Source organism: Pleuronectes platessa, chromosome 7, assembly GCF_947347685.1.
Source record: "Pleuronectes platessa chromosome 7, fPlePla1.1, whole genome shotgun sequence".
Lineage (NCBI taxonomy): Eukaryota > Metazoa > Chordata > Actinopteri > Pleuronectiformes > Pleuronectidae > Pleuronectes > Pleuronectes platessa.
Window position 1 is genome coordinate 27,201,474 of NC_070632.1, and position 18,237 is coordinate 27,219,710.

The window sequence follows — 18,237 nt, forward strand, 5'->3', positions numbered from 1 at the left end:
AAGTCTAAGGCTGTCTTCAGCCTGGACAAGTCCAGCAAAATGTTTATGTAAACAGCAGTGCAATGAACATCTTGTTGTATTAGGCAAGCATTGCAACTTAACTGGTAGCAGTCATTCTTGGTGTTCTTGTGGAAGAGAATCTGGAGGTCGATAAAATGAGTTTATACATGTTTACTATTTCAAAATGGATGTTACAGTCTCTGCCGTTGGCAATAAAATAAGATACAATTAAATAACTATGGGCTTATTGAAAAATTCATCTAGAAATACTTGTGTCTTCTTTCATCTCCAATTGATTTGAACTTTAAAAATCAATTCAAATCAAATAAAATTGGGCCGAGCACAGAACCCTGTGGAACACCATGGTTAACTTTGGTGCGCACAGATGACTCATCATTAATTTGCACGAATTGGGAGCGATCAGAAAAATACGATTTAAACCAGTTAAGGGCGGTTCCATTAATGTTAATTAACTGTTTGAGTCTTTGTAATAAAATTTGATGGTCAATTGTGTCGAATGCTGCACTGAGATCTAACAGAACGAGGACAGACACAAGTCCCTGATCTGAAGCTATTAGAAGGTCATTAGTGACTTTTGCTAACTCTGTGGCCGCACCATGGATTGCGGTTTGTGGATCGTGCACCGGGGGTCGCAATATTGGATCCAGTGTGGCGGATTCTGAGTTATGTGGGCTGATCGTGGTGCTGGTGGCGGACCCTGTGTCGCGTTGGCATCGGGCACGGGCGGTGGACCAGGACCGCGGTGGTGGCTCGTGATGGGTCCTGGTGGGCGGCGGTGGACGGTGACTGAGGATTGGAGTGGCGTCTGGTCTGGATGGTGGATCGTGGTCTGGATGGTTGCTGACCATGGACTGTGATTGCAGCAGGACTGCTTGGCATGTCATGTTGGGGTTGTCCTTCGGGATGTCTACCCTCATCAAATGCTGCTAGAGACTTTAATCATTAATCTTGAAGACTTTAATCTTGATGATGTTTTCCTGCACGTTGCATCTATTGCACTTCTGTCCGTCCTGGGAGAGGGATCCCTCACATGTGGCTCTCTCTGAGGTTTCTACGTATTTTTACCCTGTTAAAAGGGTTTTTAGTAGTTTTTCCTTACTCTTGCTGAGGGTTAAGGACCGAGGATGTCACACCCTGTTAAAGCCCTATGAGATGAATTGTAATTTGTGAATACGGGCTATACAAATAAAATTTGATTGATTGATTGATTGATAACCTGATTACGTAACAAGTGGATCCAGCCTTTATTTCCCAAAAATGATGTTGAACAACTAAAAAAGTTAATGGATTTTGGAACACTCTCTCTCCTCTGTGATAGCTCAAGTTTTAATGTATTTCAAACAGATGCAGGCAGCTAACAATCTAACAAGGTTTTCACTGTAAGAATAGTTTGATACTGCTGTTTTGTTGAGTGTGATTAGTTTGAAATGGTTTGTTTTCTGGATAGTTTATCAATATGTGTCATCACCACCCAGAGACCAGACCTGATACTGTGTAAGATGCTTTTGAATATGCGATTGAAAGGAAAAGGCTGCGCTGTGATAAGCAGTCATGGTATCTGAGGCCGAACAACGTGGCTGGAAAGCAATAGTTCACCCTGTGGAGGTTGGCTGGGGTTTCATTGCAACAGCCACCATCAGGCTGCTCAGAGATCTGGTAATTCCAGGACAAGCCCTCCGCCAGACCATAAAGAAACATTAAGGTCTGCAGAACACTACAGTCAATGGCTCTGGATCAGGAGGAAAGACCTCAAGTGTTAGGGACACTCCCTCAGGTCTGCTCAAACTGTGAGGGGCCTGCATTAGAAGAGGAGAACTTGTGATTAAAGGCAAACACTTGTTAATGCTAAGGTGCACAACTGAAGATATCCTCCCATCCGCTGGTGGTCTCTTAGATCAACTAACATCTACTGGCGGTTGGCAGTCGAATATTCGATTATTCGTTATTAAGAATTCATTCGAATAAAAATCCAGGCCTAATGAAGCGCGACTTCCTACAGCAGATGAGTGTAACGGGTGCTAAATCCCCGTCAGATATTTTAACGGACTATTAGTTCAGGTTAGTGATGTGTACATCTAAAGAAAATATGTATTCACTCTAACCGCCCCATCCCTTCCCGTAAACTTACATACCAGGGTTCCTTAACTGAAAAATAAACACATTTATTTATTGTATATATGTATATTTATTTATCATTCAGATAATGGAACATATATTTTCACAGTGAGCCTCTTTAACACAATTCAATTCAAGCAACAAAATAGAACTTCAGTATATATTAGAATTTAGTATCAGCGAACAGAGACTAACCAAATATTACTTCAACATGTCATTTAAGTGCACTTCACCACGGTGGGCATGAAGTCCAGATATCGCAATGGAATTGTCCATAGAGTTCATGCCACGCACTTTGCTCTGTAAAGTCAGTCAACAGTGTCCATTTCACTTATCGGGCACCCGGTAGGGGAAATGTTTTGTTGTAGCCGTAGCAGGAGCTGTAGCAGGAGCTAACTTCAAGCCCAGTGCTGCCGCGGAGAAAGTCAGCGACAGAGAACTCAGGGGAGGAGACACGAGGGGAGGAGGGGAAAGAGCGTGGAGAGCGCAACACACATGAATCTGCCGTGCGAATCACTGTTCGCTGTGGACTCCGACGCCTTTTTCTCGCTAAGACTCGCCAGCCGTCCTCCGGTTCCTCTCAACTCATGTGATCCTGAAATTATAGTTAAGCCTCCAGCACTTGTTGAGATATTTCAGCCTAAACCAAAGTGTTCCACCCAACAATAACGTCTCGCTGCTAGCAGGACTAAAAATAAGTGTTGCCTTGTGATTACCCCGTAAAGATTTTGTGAGAATAAGACATCACATTGTGTTAGCTGAGCTCAAAAGTCCCTTCCCTGTAGCCACAGCAACAAACTAACTAAAGAAACTTTCCAGCTTTCCCTCCCTCTCTTCATTCAGACTTATCCTCTTCAGTCACCATGTGGGTTTTGTAATTGAAAGCTGAGAGCAGTGCGTCTCTCCATGACCTCCATCAGTGCTCAGCTCAGAGGACCCCCTGGATGTCAGGCCATGTTTGGCGAGGCAGCAGCTTGCCCTCTCTCCTACTGCAGCGCTGACAGTTGGCAGCAGGGTTGTTTATGTCTGCCACAACGGCTGCAGCTTGTAGGACATTAGTCTTTTAGTGCAAGGTTTATGAGCACCGTCATTCACCATCTGTTAACTGCCGGGGTGCCTTTAATCGGTTTCCCCACCAGAGACCGATAAGGCTGCCAGGTAGCCGCCGTGCCTGCAGCGTGCATCATCGACTGAGAGATTACAGCTATTTGCCTGCTTATTGCTTCAGATTTTTTTTTTGACGGCACATCAGCTTTAAGGAGGGATGGGCAAAGACGAAGAAGAAAGAAAAAAAATGTGACAATAAGAGAGGAGAGAAGGAGGAGAGTGATGACAGAACAATTTCACACTCTCTTGGTTATTGGTTTTCAGGGACTGGTTATTCAAAGTTTGGCAGGAAAACCAAAGCAGGGGACTGGCTGATTCCACAATGATCAATTCTGTTACATCTGTCCGTCCACAGCATTGTTTTTCACCATTTGTCAGGGAATGTCTGTTTGGTTTACAGTGATGGGGAATATCTGTGGTCTGCCAGATTTGTGTTTGAAACATTCAAAGAGCATGTTGAAACAGATCATCATGAGGTCATAATCAAGCATTGGCTAAAACTGTGCCTGGGGAATTCAAAACATTTCAAAGACAAACACAACTGTTAAATTAGATCAGAGTGGCAGCACTCAATAGACCCTATTAAATCGATTTTTCTCTTTAACATAGTCAAACTTTACTAAATGCTCCTGTTTCTGAGGATTTACCCTGATTGTGAGGCCTGGAAATGAAAACACAACATGCATCCTCTTTCAGCTTTGATAATCTATAACTTAACGTACCATTTGAACATTATGATATTGATAACAGCAGTAGGCTATTTTTAAGGGGATAAGGAGGAATCCCATCCCCTTTAACCAAAATTACCAAACATCCATCCCCTTTGACAAATTCTGCCATCCCATTTAGGAGCGCCATTGTCTAGGTGGAGGTCAGCAGAGCCTCTACGGCTTCCATAGTAGGTGTTAAGGCTAAAGAAGGCTTCTCCGAGTCCGTTACGCGCGGACGGATTGACAGACTCTTTTTCATTTATGGTTCTACGAGCTGTTTGTGCTGAAAACAATTCACCGCCATAACAGTAGTTGGCGCAACGGAAGACGAGCTTAGAGAAGCCTACCTCATGAGGTATGTAGAAGAAGTCCACGCTGGTTTATTTACCTCTTCCCAAAAAGGCTGTTAATGACGCGTAGAAAAGACAGTTTTTGCTGAAATAAAGTGACACCCAGCGAGTCAAAATATTTATGTTATCGTTTCTTAGCGCAGCGGTTAGATTCGTTCGATTAAATTGTCTTCATCGATCGTCGGGAGAGTTAATGACGAATTTTCGATTAATCATTAATATTTTCAAGTAAAAAAATTCACTATTTATAAGCTACATTAAAATGCAGTGAAAAAAACGCGTGTTTCCTCATTGAGATCTTTATTACAGGATTAACAAAATATGCGCTGCCGTAATCTTAAGCAGCGGAGCCGACAGCTAGAAGCCGGTGCTACTAAACACAACTGACCCTCGTTTTTTTTTTTCTCCAAAAAATAAAAATAATGATAATATAAAAAAACATAGTGTTAAACAACAACTACAAATATATAATACTTAGGTCTGACAGGTTTTGCCAAATGTAACTCAAAACTATCAAACAAGGTACCGAGTCGAGAAAGCTTCATAAAAATAACCAGTAGCTCCCATACAACTTCAGCACCAGCCTACGGATTTGGGTTGAGACAGATGAGCATGTTAACATGCTCTGGGGTCAGAGGCGAACGCAGCCTGGTGACCGTCAGTCCAGCCGCCGAAAAACCCGCTCTGAGGGGACTGACGTCGCCGTGATACACAGGTAGCTCCGTGCTAACTTGGCTAGCCTGGCCGCGGCTCCGGTGTTTGCGCTCCCCTCGTCCGTGTCAGACAACGCAGGCTCCTCGTCTCCCCCAGTCTCTGGGATAGCTTCGCAGTGAACCAAGTCATTTTTTAACTCAAAATGGTCCCCTGCAACACTTCGCCGTGACCTCTTCATGTTTACTTTGGAAATGGAAATACACGGTAACTCGCAGCCAGTCACAGGTAACTGAGTAGGACTGTGGCTTTTTTTTCAAACACTGCCCCCCGTGGTCAAATTAGCGAATTTCTCGATGAAAATTTTTTTTCATCGACGAAATTCTTAATGATCAATTAATCGATTGTCGATTAATTATGCCCATCCCTACCTGTTGCCACAGACATTTATTATCTCTTAATGACTTAATCTGCACGTTTTAACTTCATTGCTGCAGAAGAAGTGATGCCCCGTTTATCTTTAATATGACTTCAGCAGGTTAAGATCAATGTGTGAATGATTAGAAAAGAGCAGAGAAGCAGAATGGCTTGTTGACTGGTGCTAACTGTTGTGCCTTGTGTGTGTCTGTGTGTCGGGGGGGGGGGGGGGGCATAAAATTATTTATTATTTAAAGATGAATCATTATTAAGGTAAAAGTTAGATGTAATCGTAATATCGATTTGAAGCTATATCGCCCAGACCTACTCTGGCGTTAATCTTTCTCTGGACTTGAATAGAATAAACTTCCACTTCATTTCTGTTGTATGTGGCTAATCACTCTAAATACAGCTTTGAGGTGCAATCAAATATGGGTGAAAATGTCCTTTGTGTTGGTATTTTTCTGACATGGGCAATTACTAATCATAGGCTGTGCCCTTCATTGCCGAAAAGCTGAAGATATTGGGACAGGCCAAATTATGTCGTAATCCATTGAAACTTGAAACTTGAAACTTGAAGCTAAAGCTTTGGTAACCATAATTTGTCCCTTTTGTCATGCACATCCTCTTTGGTCTCAGCACAGCAGAGACAGAGAGAGAAGACAGGATAATTTAAATCCAAAGTTTGATAAATTATTTCATTAATTTGTCTCTTGTTTTTCTTGTTTCTGTCATTCTGAAGTGGTAAAACACAGATGGCATCAAGAGGCATCCTAGCTACATAAATGATTTATGAAACCAACTCAGTTATACTGATTCTTCTATTTTTGTCTGGGCAGGAACTAATTCCAGGTGAGCTGGTCACATGACCAAGTCATCACACAGGATTAGCTGTTGTATAGTCAAAACAATAACATTGCTGGGGTGATAAATAATTGAAATTGAAATGCAGTTTACTACCTATATGACACATAAACACACATCCGTCAGCACCCGTCTGCTGCATAATGATTGACAGGAAGCAGTCAAATGGGAGCTATTCATTCAGACCATCTGGATGAACAAAGTGGAAATAACACATCCATTTAGTTTCCTGTTGCATAACACTTTTCATTCCCACCACATCCTGGTTGCATTATTGCCTGTCATTCTTCACTGGAATGATGCTCATCCTGCAAAAATGTTCTGCTGTAAAATGGTGTCTTACAATAACTCAGGACACCAGTGATCTTCCTTCATCAAACTGAAAGATGCTTTGAGCCTTATTCAACATTCTCATGATTTTATCCTAAAACTCTGACAGGCAGGGCAACCAGTCTCTTTGGTCCAGAATTAAATATCTCAACAACTAAGTAAATTGCCATATTTGGTTCTTATGTATTTGCCCATTAAAGTTGACCGAGAATAAATGTATAAATATTACATTATTACTTTAATAAATTTAATCCTCAAACTTGAGGTCAGTTAGTGACAGACAGGTAGGTCGCCCGAATTAAGTGATGTGTTTATTACAAACCTGCAAGGGCCACAGACACCAGCTTTTTGAAATAGATTTTTCAGACAATTTTATTTATTGATGGCTATCAGGGTGTGAAGAAGATGTCAACAATAAAGATAAAAAGGGTTTTGGAAACAAATCAACTTCACTTCAGAACAAATCTTTTCATATGAGTGGGTCTCAAATAGCAATGAATGGATGAATCTCTGCTCGAGAACATCCTGCCTAAATTTCCCTCGACATCAGTAAAGCATCTATCTATCTATCTAACTATCTATCTATCTATCTATCTATCTATCTATCTATCTATCTATCTATCTATCTATCTATCTATCTATCTATCTATCTATCTATCTATCTATCTATCTATCTATCTATCTATCTATCTATCTATCTATCTATCTATATATATATAGATATATATCTATATATCTATATATATATATCTTTCTATATATCAGCCTCCATCCACCTGTTGAACTCCTGAACATGGTGCAGAGTTACCACACTGTCTCACACTAACACATGTTTTTTGGCAGGTTTTCTAGTTTGTTGGTGTTCACTGTCTCCATCTTCACGAGGCCCAGTGTCTCACAGCTCAATTCAGAAGCTGAGCACTGTATTTGCTGGCTGCCTTCTTCACTACACCGTCATCCTCCTCACTCATGAACAAAAGCTTGTTCCTGTGACCTCTGTTGCATTCTGGGAATGAATGAGTGACCACCCTCACTCTTGTCACTGAGCGAAATGAACTTGACACATCAGTTCGATGCACCTGAGACATTTGTTCCATTGAGCCAGCAGATGTTTAGTCACAGGAGGCACTTGTCAGACTTACTTCCCTGCTGCATCCATTCTCACTGCAGTAAAATAACATATGAGCATTTCAGGGTCACTTCTTCACACGCTGCCAATCACAGCCGCTGTTCAAATGTTCAAGCCCCTTTTAGAAAGTCTAATGCTGAAGTTTTTTCTCATCTGTGACCACAAACGGCGAGGATGTGAGCGCTGACATTTCAACAATTTTATGGCTGAATAAACCGAACCTTGAACTTGACTCACAATAATGAATGTGTAGGCTGAAGTGGATACTGATGTCCAACATGGTTAGCAGTGTTTTCATCAGACAAAATGTTTTTACTTTCTAAAAAAAAAAGATTTTAACACAGACAAACAGACACTCGTCTCCTTGACATAGACTTGCATTCAATTCCAGGAGTACTACTCTAACCAGCCCTCACCCTGACCTTAAACCATGTCTTCACCTTACAAATTAAACATTTGTATGATCTCTGAATTGTTTTACCTGCGCCAATAAGGTCATGTTTTCAGCTCAGTGTTTGATTTGTTTGCTTGTAAGCAGGTTTACACAAAAACAACTTAACGGATTTCTACAAACCTTGCCGGAATAGGTCAGGGAAGAAACTGTTCAATTTTTGTTCAGATTCACATCAGCCGATCCAGGCTTTTGTATTCATCACTTTCTTTAACATTAAAAGATGAGGCATTTTTCCAAGGAATAATTTATGTACCTTGATGTATAAAAATCAAGCATATTTGGAGGAGTGATATCTGGGTGTGTGAAATGTGGTTCTGCATTACAGTTTTTCTCAATTGCTTTGGCTCATTTCACGAAACAGAAATTACATTCTCAGAGCTCTAAGTGCAATTGGCAAAATAGCCCACATGGTTCAGCACAACTACATAGATCACCTTCAAAAGGTCATATCTCACCCAAAACAGTTAACTCAAGTTTCAAAACCAAATAATTTTCTCATTTAAATAGTCAGTGCCCCCAAAATGAAAAGTTCCTTCTTGATTGCTGTGGCTCATCTCTCAGAAAAAACAGGTCATTCTCAAAGCTTTAAATACATTTGCCAAAATAACATAGATGGTTCAGCAAAACTCCATAGCACACCTGCAAAAGGTCATATCTCTCCCAAAACAGCCAACTCATCAGTCAAAACTAAATCCTTTTCTCATACAAATAGTTAGTGCCCCCAAAATGAAAAGTCCCTTTGGCATTGTTTAAACACTACAGGTCAAAATGTTTAGATGTTTTGTCAGTATGGCAGGGGACCATAGAAATATCCCTCATGTGCACATTTCAATCTTGGCTCAGTCCTTTGACACTGAATGGTTACAGTAGATGTTTTCTTTCCAGAATATTATGTGTATCAAACAGAAAAAAGATTAATTCAAGGTTTCACATAAAATACTTAATATTGAACTCATACTGACATAGAAATTGTTATAGTAATTGCCATACATCGTGCTTACAGTAACAGAAAATGTGTACAGCACAATATACTGTCAAACAATAAGCACATCAAAACTAAAATTTGGCATAGTGAGATATGACCTTTTGAAGGTGATCTATGTAGTTGTGCTGAACCATATGGGCTATTTTGCCAATTGCACTTAGAGCTCTGAGAATGTCATTTCTGTTTCGTGAAATGAGCCAAAGCAATTGAGAAAAACTGTAAACTTACTGTGTGATTGGTGATCAGATGGGTGAAACTCAACCTTGATTACTAAAGTTCTAGTTGCACCCGAAAATTAAGCTGATGATCAAAGATATCCTTATTACAGTATATACCATGATGTTTTTCATGGTATTATGTGCCTGTACGATTTTGACAGTGGAGTGAACTATTGTGCAGGCGATGACGTACACAATGAAATTATGCCAACATGTTCCTCAGAGAACAACAACTTGACTGAGAAGCGACAGTCAGTTTTGACCAGCAATATATATTCAATTGGTAATTGGGCTAACTGAAGGCAATTGTACCTAACCGTTTGCAACGGTGTGCTAAATCATTTGAAATTTGTGCAAGCTGTTGGAAATTGTACTTGTCATTGCAAGGATGTGCTAATACAATTGCAATTTGATTAAAGGAATGAGATATTCCAATCTGTTGTGAACAAGTGCCCAGTGGTTTGGAGGTTTGCACGTGTTGTTTTGAGAATGTCATTTCTGTTTCGTGAAATGAGCCAAAGCAATGGAGAAAAACTGTAATGAATTTAAGAGGACAGGTGAGCACTGACAGAGGTATGCACTTACTGAATGCCATTTTAGTTAATGGTCCTGTGTTAAGAGCGAGACGTACAGCAAACCAGAGTCAAACTCCTCGTATGCACGGACATATCTTAAGCCGATCCGAGATTCTGATACATAGAAAAATCGTATTTTGCAACAGCTATTTAAAGAAGAAACTGGACAAGATATCCCGACTTACAAGAAATTTCCTTTATAGATTGTGACTGATAAACCAGCTGATACGTGTCAACAGCCACTAACTCACAAGGTACATCAGATTTGAAGTTATTTTGATACTCCTGTGGAGATGTAGAAACAGTGTCATTACAGGGTTTGTCCACCAGAGAGCACTGACCAGCTGTAAAGTGTATCAAACACCATTTCTTGGTCTTTATTCTTCATTCATTTAAGGGATTCTTGAAAAAAATATTTGTTGTTAAATAAAACTATTGTATGCCAGAATGTTTCTACATAATGCCATATTTACCTCAATATTTCTACATCAGCAGGCTTTTTCCCAAAAAGTGTCCTCAGTGTGAGGACTCACAGATTGGTCCACACAGAGACACAAGTACAGAGGCAGGAACACATCACATGCAATCACACGTACACATCTGGGCTCGTGTCCCATCTGAACAGTTCAATGAGACGTTACACAGAGAACATCCTCCTCATGTTGAACTGCATCAGTGGTCCAAATCTCAGCTGTCTCACACAGAGACACACACACACACACACACGCACACACACCTTAACATGTCTCGCAGGATGTGTCCAGTCACAGTGCAACATCACCACAAGTGTCTCCAGTGTCTCAAAGAGCTCTGATGTGTGTTGTACTCACGTCTGTCTCGGTAGCAGTCACTCCTGAAATGGGTCATAACAAGAGCCGGAGAAGAAGAGGAGGAGAGAAATAAAACCTGACGACTCAGACAGTGTGAGAGAGATAGAGAGAGAGAGAGAGAGAGAGAGAGAGAGTGAGAGAGAGAGAGAGAGAGAGAGAGAGAGAGAGAGAGAGAGAGAGAGAGAGAGAGAGAGAGAGAGAGAGAGAGAGAGAGGTGGGGGTTGACCGCTGAGTATGGCAGCGGGTTGTACCATCCAACACTCCGCTGAGAGGGGTGGAGGAGGGGGAGACAGAATCATTATCTACAGGACGAGGGGGTGGAGGGGGTTGGGATATGAGCGAGCGTGACAGTGAGCGAGAGGAGAAGAGACAGCAGGGGGAAGAGAGAGAGAGAGAGACCAGTGATATAAGATATTCAAGCTGCTACATTGGACACTGAGGTCAGTCTCCACTGAACTCCTCTGTGAAGTTAAAGATGCTCTTTCATTGACTCACCATACAGGAAATCCCTTATGTGTGACCTGTGGAGATGCCATGCCCCCTAGTGGAGGAGGGTGACTGTCTTCCAGCTGTTTTCTTCAGCTCCATTTTCAGCATGGCATCTGCAACATCTGGATCCACGAATGGTCCATTCACTGCACATATCCTCTGCTGGAAAAGGATGTGATGTTCAGCTGTTGTACCGTGTAGACTAGAGCAACTCATCACCATTTCATCCCGTGTAGTTACTGCCATCACAGAGAACACAGCAAGGGTATGTTCAGGTTTCAGCTTTCAAGTTTGACATTGAAACCATCGTGCTCACTTTTATTTACTCATGATTGAAGCTTTGTCATGACCTCTTATGTCGCATAAACCACTTCTGGCATAGAGCAAGAAAAGAAACTGCATCAGTCCTCTTTAACAGTCCTTATGTCTGGTGGATTGATCCTATTCAAAGTTACAAGTTTGTGTCATTCACTGGATCTGAATTACAAAAATCCTCTGTTCCAATTGAATCCTGGTGCAAATCTGAGTCACCAAAGAAGAGTCAGGTTAAAATCAAAATTTTCAATGTTCAGATCCAGGTCTCCTGAGGTGTGTACTTACATTATTATTACAGCCAATACTTGCAATGAGAGTGTAAGCAACTGTAAGCAAACTGCAGAGTGTATCTTTGGTCACAAGGTGGTGCTACATGACTTTAGAAGATCCCAGTGCTCATTAGGTGAAAGGTCAGACAGCAGTGGTCAAACTCGTCTTGAAAAGCACAACTCCTCTCTGGTACAACAGGAATACCAATTTTTGCATAGAAACAAGCAACTGTTGGCATTGTTAAAAAAAGCTGTCAGAGTTTTCTGTATAATATCAAAAGCACAAAAAGCTGATTCATGCATGCCTGTGAGATGCAATTATGCGCCAGGCAGCAGGAAGGAAATACAGACTACCTTAATGTATTTCACCATTTTTCAAAGCAAGGACGATTAATTATATACATCATAGTCAGGAACAGGAGAGAGGAATACAAAGTTTTGTTCTGACAACTTTTTAATAGCAACCACATGTGAAATAAGTGACAACTGGAACTGGATCTTGATGAAGGGTTAGTTGGTTCTTCATTGTTCCAGTAGTAGTTTTTAAATCATAGAAAATCCAGGTCAGGTTTTGGTCTGGCATCTCTTGGTTCTGTGTTTACCTGGACTTTAGCTAAACAGAAAAATATTAATGCTTGTGTCCAAGTCCAAGGCAGAGTCATCGCTGCTCAGGTCTAATCTGAGTTACGATTCTTCACCCAGTCTTGTTGATCAGCTGGAGACCCAGCTGTGACCAAGTTAACGATGGGCTCAGTCCTGCCGTAGCAATTCAACCCAAACTAGTTTGTTATGTGTGACATGTTAAATGGGACTTGTTATGATACATAAAAGCTTTACATAAAAAAAATATGAAAGAAAATGTACTTCAGCCTCTTCAGGAGCAGAGTTTCCTCAGGGGCAGAATGACTCCCATTCTTGTGGAATCTGGCCTTTGTAACTAAGCAGAAAGTGTATTACTAGGCAACAATATATATAATTATGCTTTGTGGTCACTTTAAGATCCTACTTATTACAGGGCTGCAGGGGCTAGCCCCAGCTTCCATCTTTGGATGACTTTCCCTTTCTTAATGCGGTCTAAGAACTGCCCGACAGATTAAGACTTAATAACACTTGTCTATTTTTTTTAACGACCCCCGTAGTAACTAATTGTTAGGTACCATCTAGGGGCAATGTATAACAGGAACAAAGACAGTTTAGCACAACTTTCACCAGCTACCTTATCACTCCCTCTTTCTTTACTCCAGTAGTGAGGACCTGTGAGAACTTCCACTGAAGCCAGGCTCAGCCAGCACAGTAATGTATTCAACTCAAGGCACTTTACAAAGTCAGGACAAGACCCCCAAATATTAGAGAGAAACCCAAAAGTTCCCACAATGGGCAAACACTTGGGGACCGTGGATTAATTAGGAGAAACCTTTAACAGAAACAGACTCGATGTGTGTGCATCTGCCTCGACAGGCTGGGGTGAGCGGAGAAAAATGGGGGAGAGAGGAAAGTTTGTGGTTCAATATCTTGCCCAAGGACACTTCAGCATGCAGAAGACTGGGATCTAACTACCCACCTTCTGGTTAAAGGATGACCGCTCCAACCCCTGAGCCAGAGCTACATTAACATTGTATCTTTCAACCACAACCTTAAAATGTTTAAAGGTTAGTTTACTTTCTACAATGCTGCAATGTGATGCTCTATAAAGTGAAAATTAAGGTGGAGTAACACCATTTGTAATGATGAAGTCAAGCAATGACGATAATGATTGCAATGAGTTTGAAATAAGAATATACCGTTCACAACAGATGGAAGTATTGAGTGTTAGGGAGTGATTTCAGAGAGTCATCAATCAGAATCGGTCCAGTAGATTGTCTCCACCCAATGTCCTGCTGTTGATCAAACATCTAAACTAATCATCTGGGGACTACCAGGAGTAACCCATCCTGCCCTGAGGTCTTGAACCTGCCTTAGATCTCATGGTGTCATCATAGTTTATATTTGATTAAGTGATGTCGGAGTGAGGTGCCATCAGGCTTCATACTGTGTCCTCTAACTCTGTTTTAATCACAAAATCTTTTCCATGATATCATTTTAATTAAAGATTAAGAGTCCTATCTAATTAAGGTACGATGACGAAGAGTGCTAGAGTGCCAGTTCGTTCAAGTCTGTCAACCACCTGCTGTTTCACGGCCACCCAGTCCTCCCGCTCGTGCTACCTCCGGCCCGGAACCTCGTCTTAACGCTCCCGACCAGTTCTCCGGAGCTCCGGGTACCTGCAGGTCCTTCCTTCCTTCCTCTGCTCACTGAGTTTGGAATTACAGCCTCTCACATATCCCACCGAGAGGTCAAGAGTGATCACCCAGCTTTCGGAACGGGCACGGGAATGGGGAACCCCCGAGTGGGAGAAGCAGTCGGCTATCTGCTCTTTGGTCTTAGCCTTCTCCGATGGTCTCCGGGAGGTATTTGACCATGCTACCCCCGGCCGATCGGCTGCTCAGGGGCTTCTCAACCTGACCCAGAGTGGTGGATTATTCCATTGACTTCCGGACTATCGCCGCGGAAAGCGATTGGAATTCCTCCTCCCTGAGGGACGCTTTCCACAACGGTCTCTCTGACGTCATCAAAGATGAGCTGGCGGCATGGGACCCTCCAGCTGATTTGGACACGCTCATTGCTACTGCAATCCGCATCGACGGGCGCCTCCAGGAATGGAGACGAGAGAGGGCGGGGACGAGTAGTCAACGTGGCCGTCTACCATCTAAGGGGCGGCTGTGGTTGAGGGGTAGAGTGGTCGTCCTCCAACCTGAAGGTCGGCAGTTCGATCCCCAGTCTGACCCATCTGCATGCCGAAGTGTCCTTGGGCAAGATGCTGAACCCCAAATGGCCCCCCATAGAATAACAAAGTGCTGCTAATAGATGCACTGTATGAATGTGTGTGTGTGTGTAAAAATGTAAAAATGTACTGTAAAGCGCTTTGAGTGGTCATCAAGACTAGAAAAGAGCTATATAAATACAAAACCATTTACCATTTACCCTCACCACCTCCAGACTTCTCCTCTGCATCAATCACGAGCGTTCGAAGCGCACCCGCGGAGCCGATGCAGCTCGGCAGGACCCGGCTGTCATCAGTGGAATGACAGCGGCGCCTTGTGGAGAACTGCTGCATGTACTGTGGGCAGGGAGGTCACTATGTGTTATCTTGTCCGGTAAAAGACTGGGCTCACCAGAGATTCCGAGGGCGCTGGTGAGCAACATTACTAGTTCTGAAACGCCCTCTCGGCCCCTTATCCACGCCCAGCTCTTGTGCAAAGGACAGACCAACACTGTCTCTGGGGCTGACACCAACCTCCTGGTCCGTGCGCTTGCTGAACAGCTGGGCATTTAGCAGGAGCCCCTGAGCCAGCCCATCAAGGCCACTGCTCTGGATGGGCGTCTCTTATGCACAGTAACCCACCGCACCATTCCTCTTCTTACAGGGCCATCGATCTCCTTCCTGGTACCTCACCACCCAGGGGTTATTCTACCTGTCTTCTCCTGAGACCAAGGCCATGGAGAAGTAAATCAAGGACTCACTGGCTGCCGGAATTATCCGTCCTTCGTCATCCACTGCAGGAGCGGGATTCTTCTTTGTGGACAAGAAGGACAACAACCTCCGGCCATGCATTGATTACCGAGGTCTGAACGACATCACCATCAAGGACAGCTACCCCCTCCCACTCATCTCATCTGCTTTCGAACTATTGCAAGGGGCGACAGTTTTCACTAAGCTTGACCTCCGAAACGCCTATCACTGGGTTCGTATCAGGGAGGGGGATGAATGGAAGACTGCATTCAACACACCCAGTGGACATTATGAGTAGCTTGTGATGCCATTTGGTCTTACTAATGCTCTTGCTGTCTTCCAGGCCATGGTCAATGATGTCCTCCAGGATTTCCTTAATATCTTTGTGTTTGTATACCTGGACGATATCTTGGTATTTTCGAAGTCGGAATCGGAGCATGTCCAGCATTTCCTGAGTGTTCTCCAGAGGCTCCTGAAAAATCAGCTTTTCGTAAAAGCAGAAAAGTGTAAATTTCATGCCCCCGAGGTCACTTTCTTGGGGTTATCCTCAGGGCGGGTCGGATCCTGATGGACCCTACCAAAGTAAAAGCAGTGACTGATGGGCCAATCCCCACCACTTTGAAGATCTTCAGCAGTTCCTGGGATTTGCCAAATTTCTATCTGTGCTTTATCCGCAATTATAGTACTGTGGCTCCTCTTACGGCTCTCACCTCCCCGAGACTCACCTTCCAGTGGTCCTCTGCTGCTGAAAAAGCATTCAGGGAGCTGAAAACAAGGTTCTCGTCTGCTCCCATCCTCGCTTTTCCGGATCCAGAGCGTCAGTTTACGGTGGAGGTGGACGCGTCTGACTCCGGGGTGGGAGCAGTCCTCTCCCAGCAGTCGGCAGAGGACCAGAAGATGCACCCATGTGGCTTTTTCTCCCGCAAACTGTCACCAGCCGATCAGCACTATGACATTGGAAATAGAGAGCTTTTGGCTCTCAAGATGGCCCTGGAGGAGTGGAGGCACTGGTTGGAGGGGGCGGAGCAACCATTTGTGGTCTGGACCGACCACAAACACCTTGAATACATCCGATCAAGCCAGGTGGGCTCTATTCTTTAACAGTTTTGTTTTTTCCCTATCTTACCGCCCAGGATCAAAAGATGTTAAGCCGGATGCCCTGTCCCGGCAGTTCCAGTCAGACGGTGGTCCCTCAGTACCCGAAAGCATCCTCCCCTCCCAGGTGGTCATCGGCGCTATAACATGGTGTTATGACCCTGGGTGTGTATATGTGATACTGTTCTGTTCCTCCTCCTAGAGTGTGAGCAGTCTTCTTTGAGTGTGTGTGTGTGCCTGATTGATAGCAGGTTGGACCTGCTGATTGGCGTGAGCCGCCTGATGGCTGCTCCAGGATTGGCCAGAGTGAAGGGAGGAGCCTACTTGAAGCACTGACTGACTGCAGTCTTCCTCTCCACCAATTCACCCACATCCAACTGGGACCAGTGTCTGGCTGAAGCATTGTTTTGTTGCGTAATATAGAACAATCCACCGTCTTAGTTTGTTGTAAATGTATGAAAGTAGAAAACTGTGTGTGGTAGCCTTGTAGGAGGGAGAAGCCATTTTGTTTTACCCTTTTTTTCTCCTGGGATTCCTGGTTAAGGGGTTAGGTAAGCTTTTGTCTTTTTGTTAACATTTTTGGTTAGTATCAGGAAGGTAGGGAGATAGATTGTTTTTGTTTGTTGTGTTGGCCTTCGCTCCCTCTGAAGTGAAATCACCCAGCGCCCAGTGCCTGTCCTGTAAATCGCCTGTTTGTCTCTGCTAACCTTCGCTCTCAGGTTCTCCAGTGGGGACACTCTTTTCGCCTTGCCTGCCACCCAGGGGTCAGACACACCCTAGCTCTGTTGAGTCAACACTTCTGGTGGGGTTCCATGTAATAGGACACTAAGGAGTTTGTCGCAGCCTGCCTGATTTGTTCTCAGCACAAGAGTGCCAGTCACGCTCCTTCTGGCCTGCTCCAGCCACTGCCTATTGCCCATCGTCCATGGTCTCACATCTCTCTCGACTTCGTCACTGGACCTCCTCCATCAGACGGTAACAACACTATTCTCACTGTTGTTGATAGATACCCCAAATCGGCCAATTTCATTCAGTTACCCAAGTTGCCATCTGCCAAGGAGACGGCAGAACTTATGCTACAACACGTTTTTCATCTGCATTGTCTCCCTAGTGACATTGTCTCAGACAGGGGTCCACAATTCACCTCTCGGTTCTGGACAGATTTCTGCAGCCTGTTGGGAGCTAAGGTCAGCCACCCACAATCCAATGGCCAGTCCGAAAGAATGAACCAATAGATGGAGACTGCTTTGAGGTGTGTGGTCTCCCACAATCCTTCTTCCTGGTCAAAGCACCTCCTGTGGGTCGAATACGCGCACGACACGCTGCCCAGTTCAGTTACTGGACTCTCACAGTTCCAATGCTCCAGAGGTTACCAGCCTCCACTTTTCCCTGTACAGGAGGAGGAGGCCAGGGTTCCATCTGTCCAGATGTTTATACAGCTCTGTTGTCGTACCTGGTTGCAGGCCCGTTCTGCGCTATTACGCTCTTCTGTGTGGTACCAGAGAGGGGCCAATCGACACCGCACCCCGGCGCCTCACTACCCTACCGGTCAGAGGATTTTCGATCGTGCTCTCATCAGAGAGTTCCATAGGTCCCATCCTGACCAGCCTGGTGGGACGTCAGGAGCTGTCCCTAGGGGGAGGGGTTCTGTCACGAATTAACCCTCTTATTACAGTTTTTCAGTGCCCCCAAAATGAAAATTTCCTTCTCGATTGCTGTGGCTCATCTCTCAAAACAACATAGATGGTTCAGCAAAACTCCAT

The 18,237-nt window shown here is 43.7% G+C and overlaps 1 protein-coding gene across 2 annotated transcripts in view; it reads right to left on the reverse strand.

Moving 5' to 3' along the window:
• Nucleotides 1–10,916, reverse strand: part of LOC128444340 (RNA-binding Raly-like protein) — a 58,582-nt gene extending 47,666 nt beyond the window's left edge. Inside the window, exon 1 of one of the 2 annotated variants that reach the window (XM_053426758.1) lies at nucleotides 10,757–10,916. In XM_053426758.1, coding sequence (XP_053282733.1) covers nucleotides 10,757–10,793 — 37 coding nt within the window. In that variant the 5' untranslated portion in view covers nucleotides 10,794–10,916. The remainder of the gene's footprint in view (nucleotides 1–10,756) is intronic. The other variant, XM_053426760.1, reaches the window with a different exon arrangement.
• Nucleotides 10,917–18,237: the final 7,321 nt, after the last annotated feature.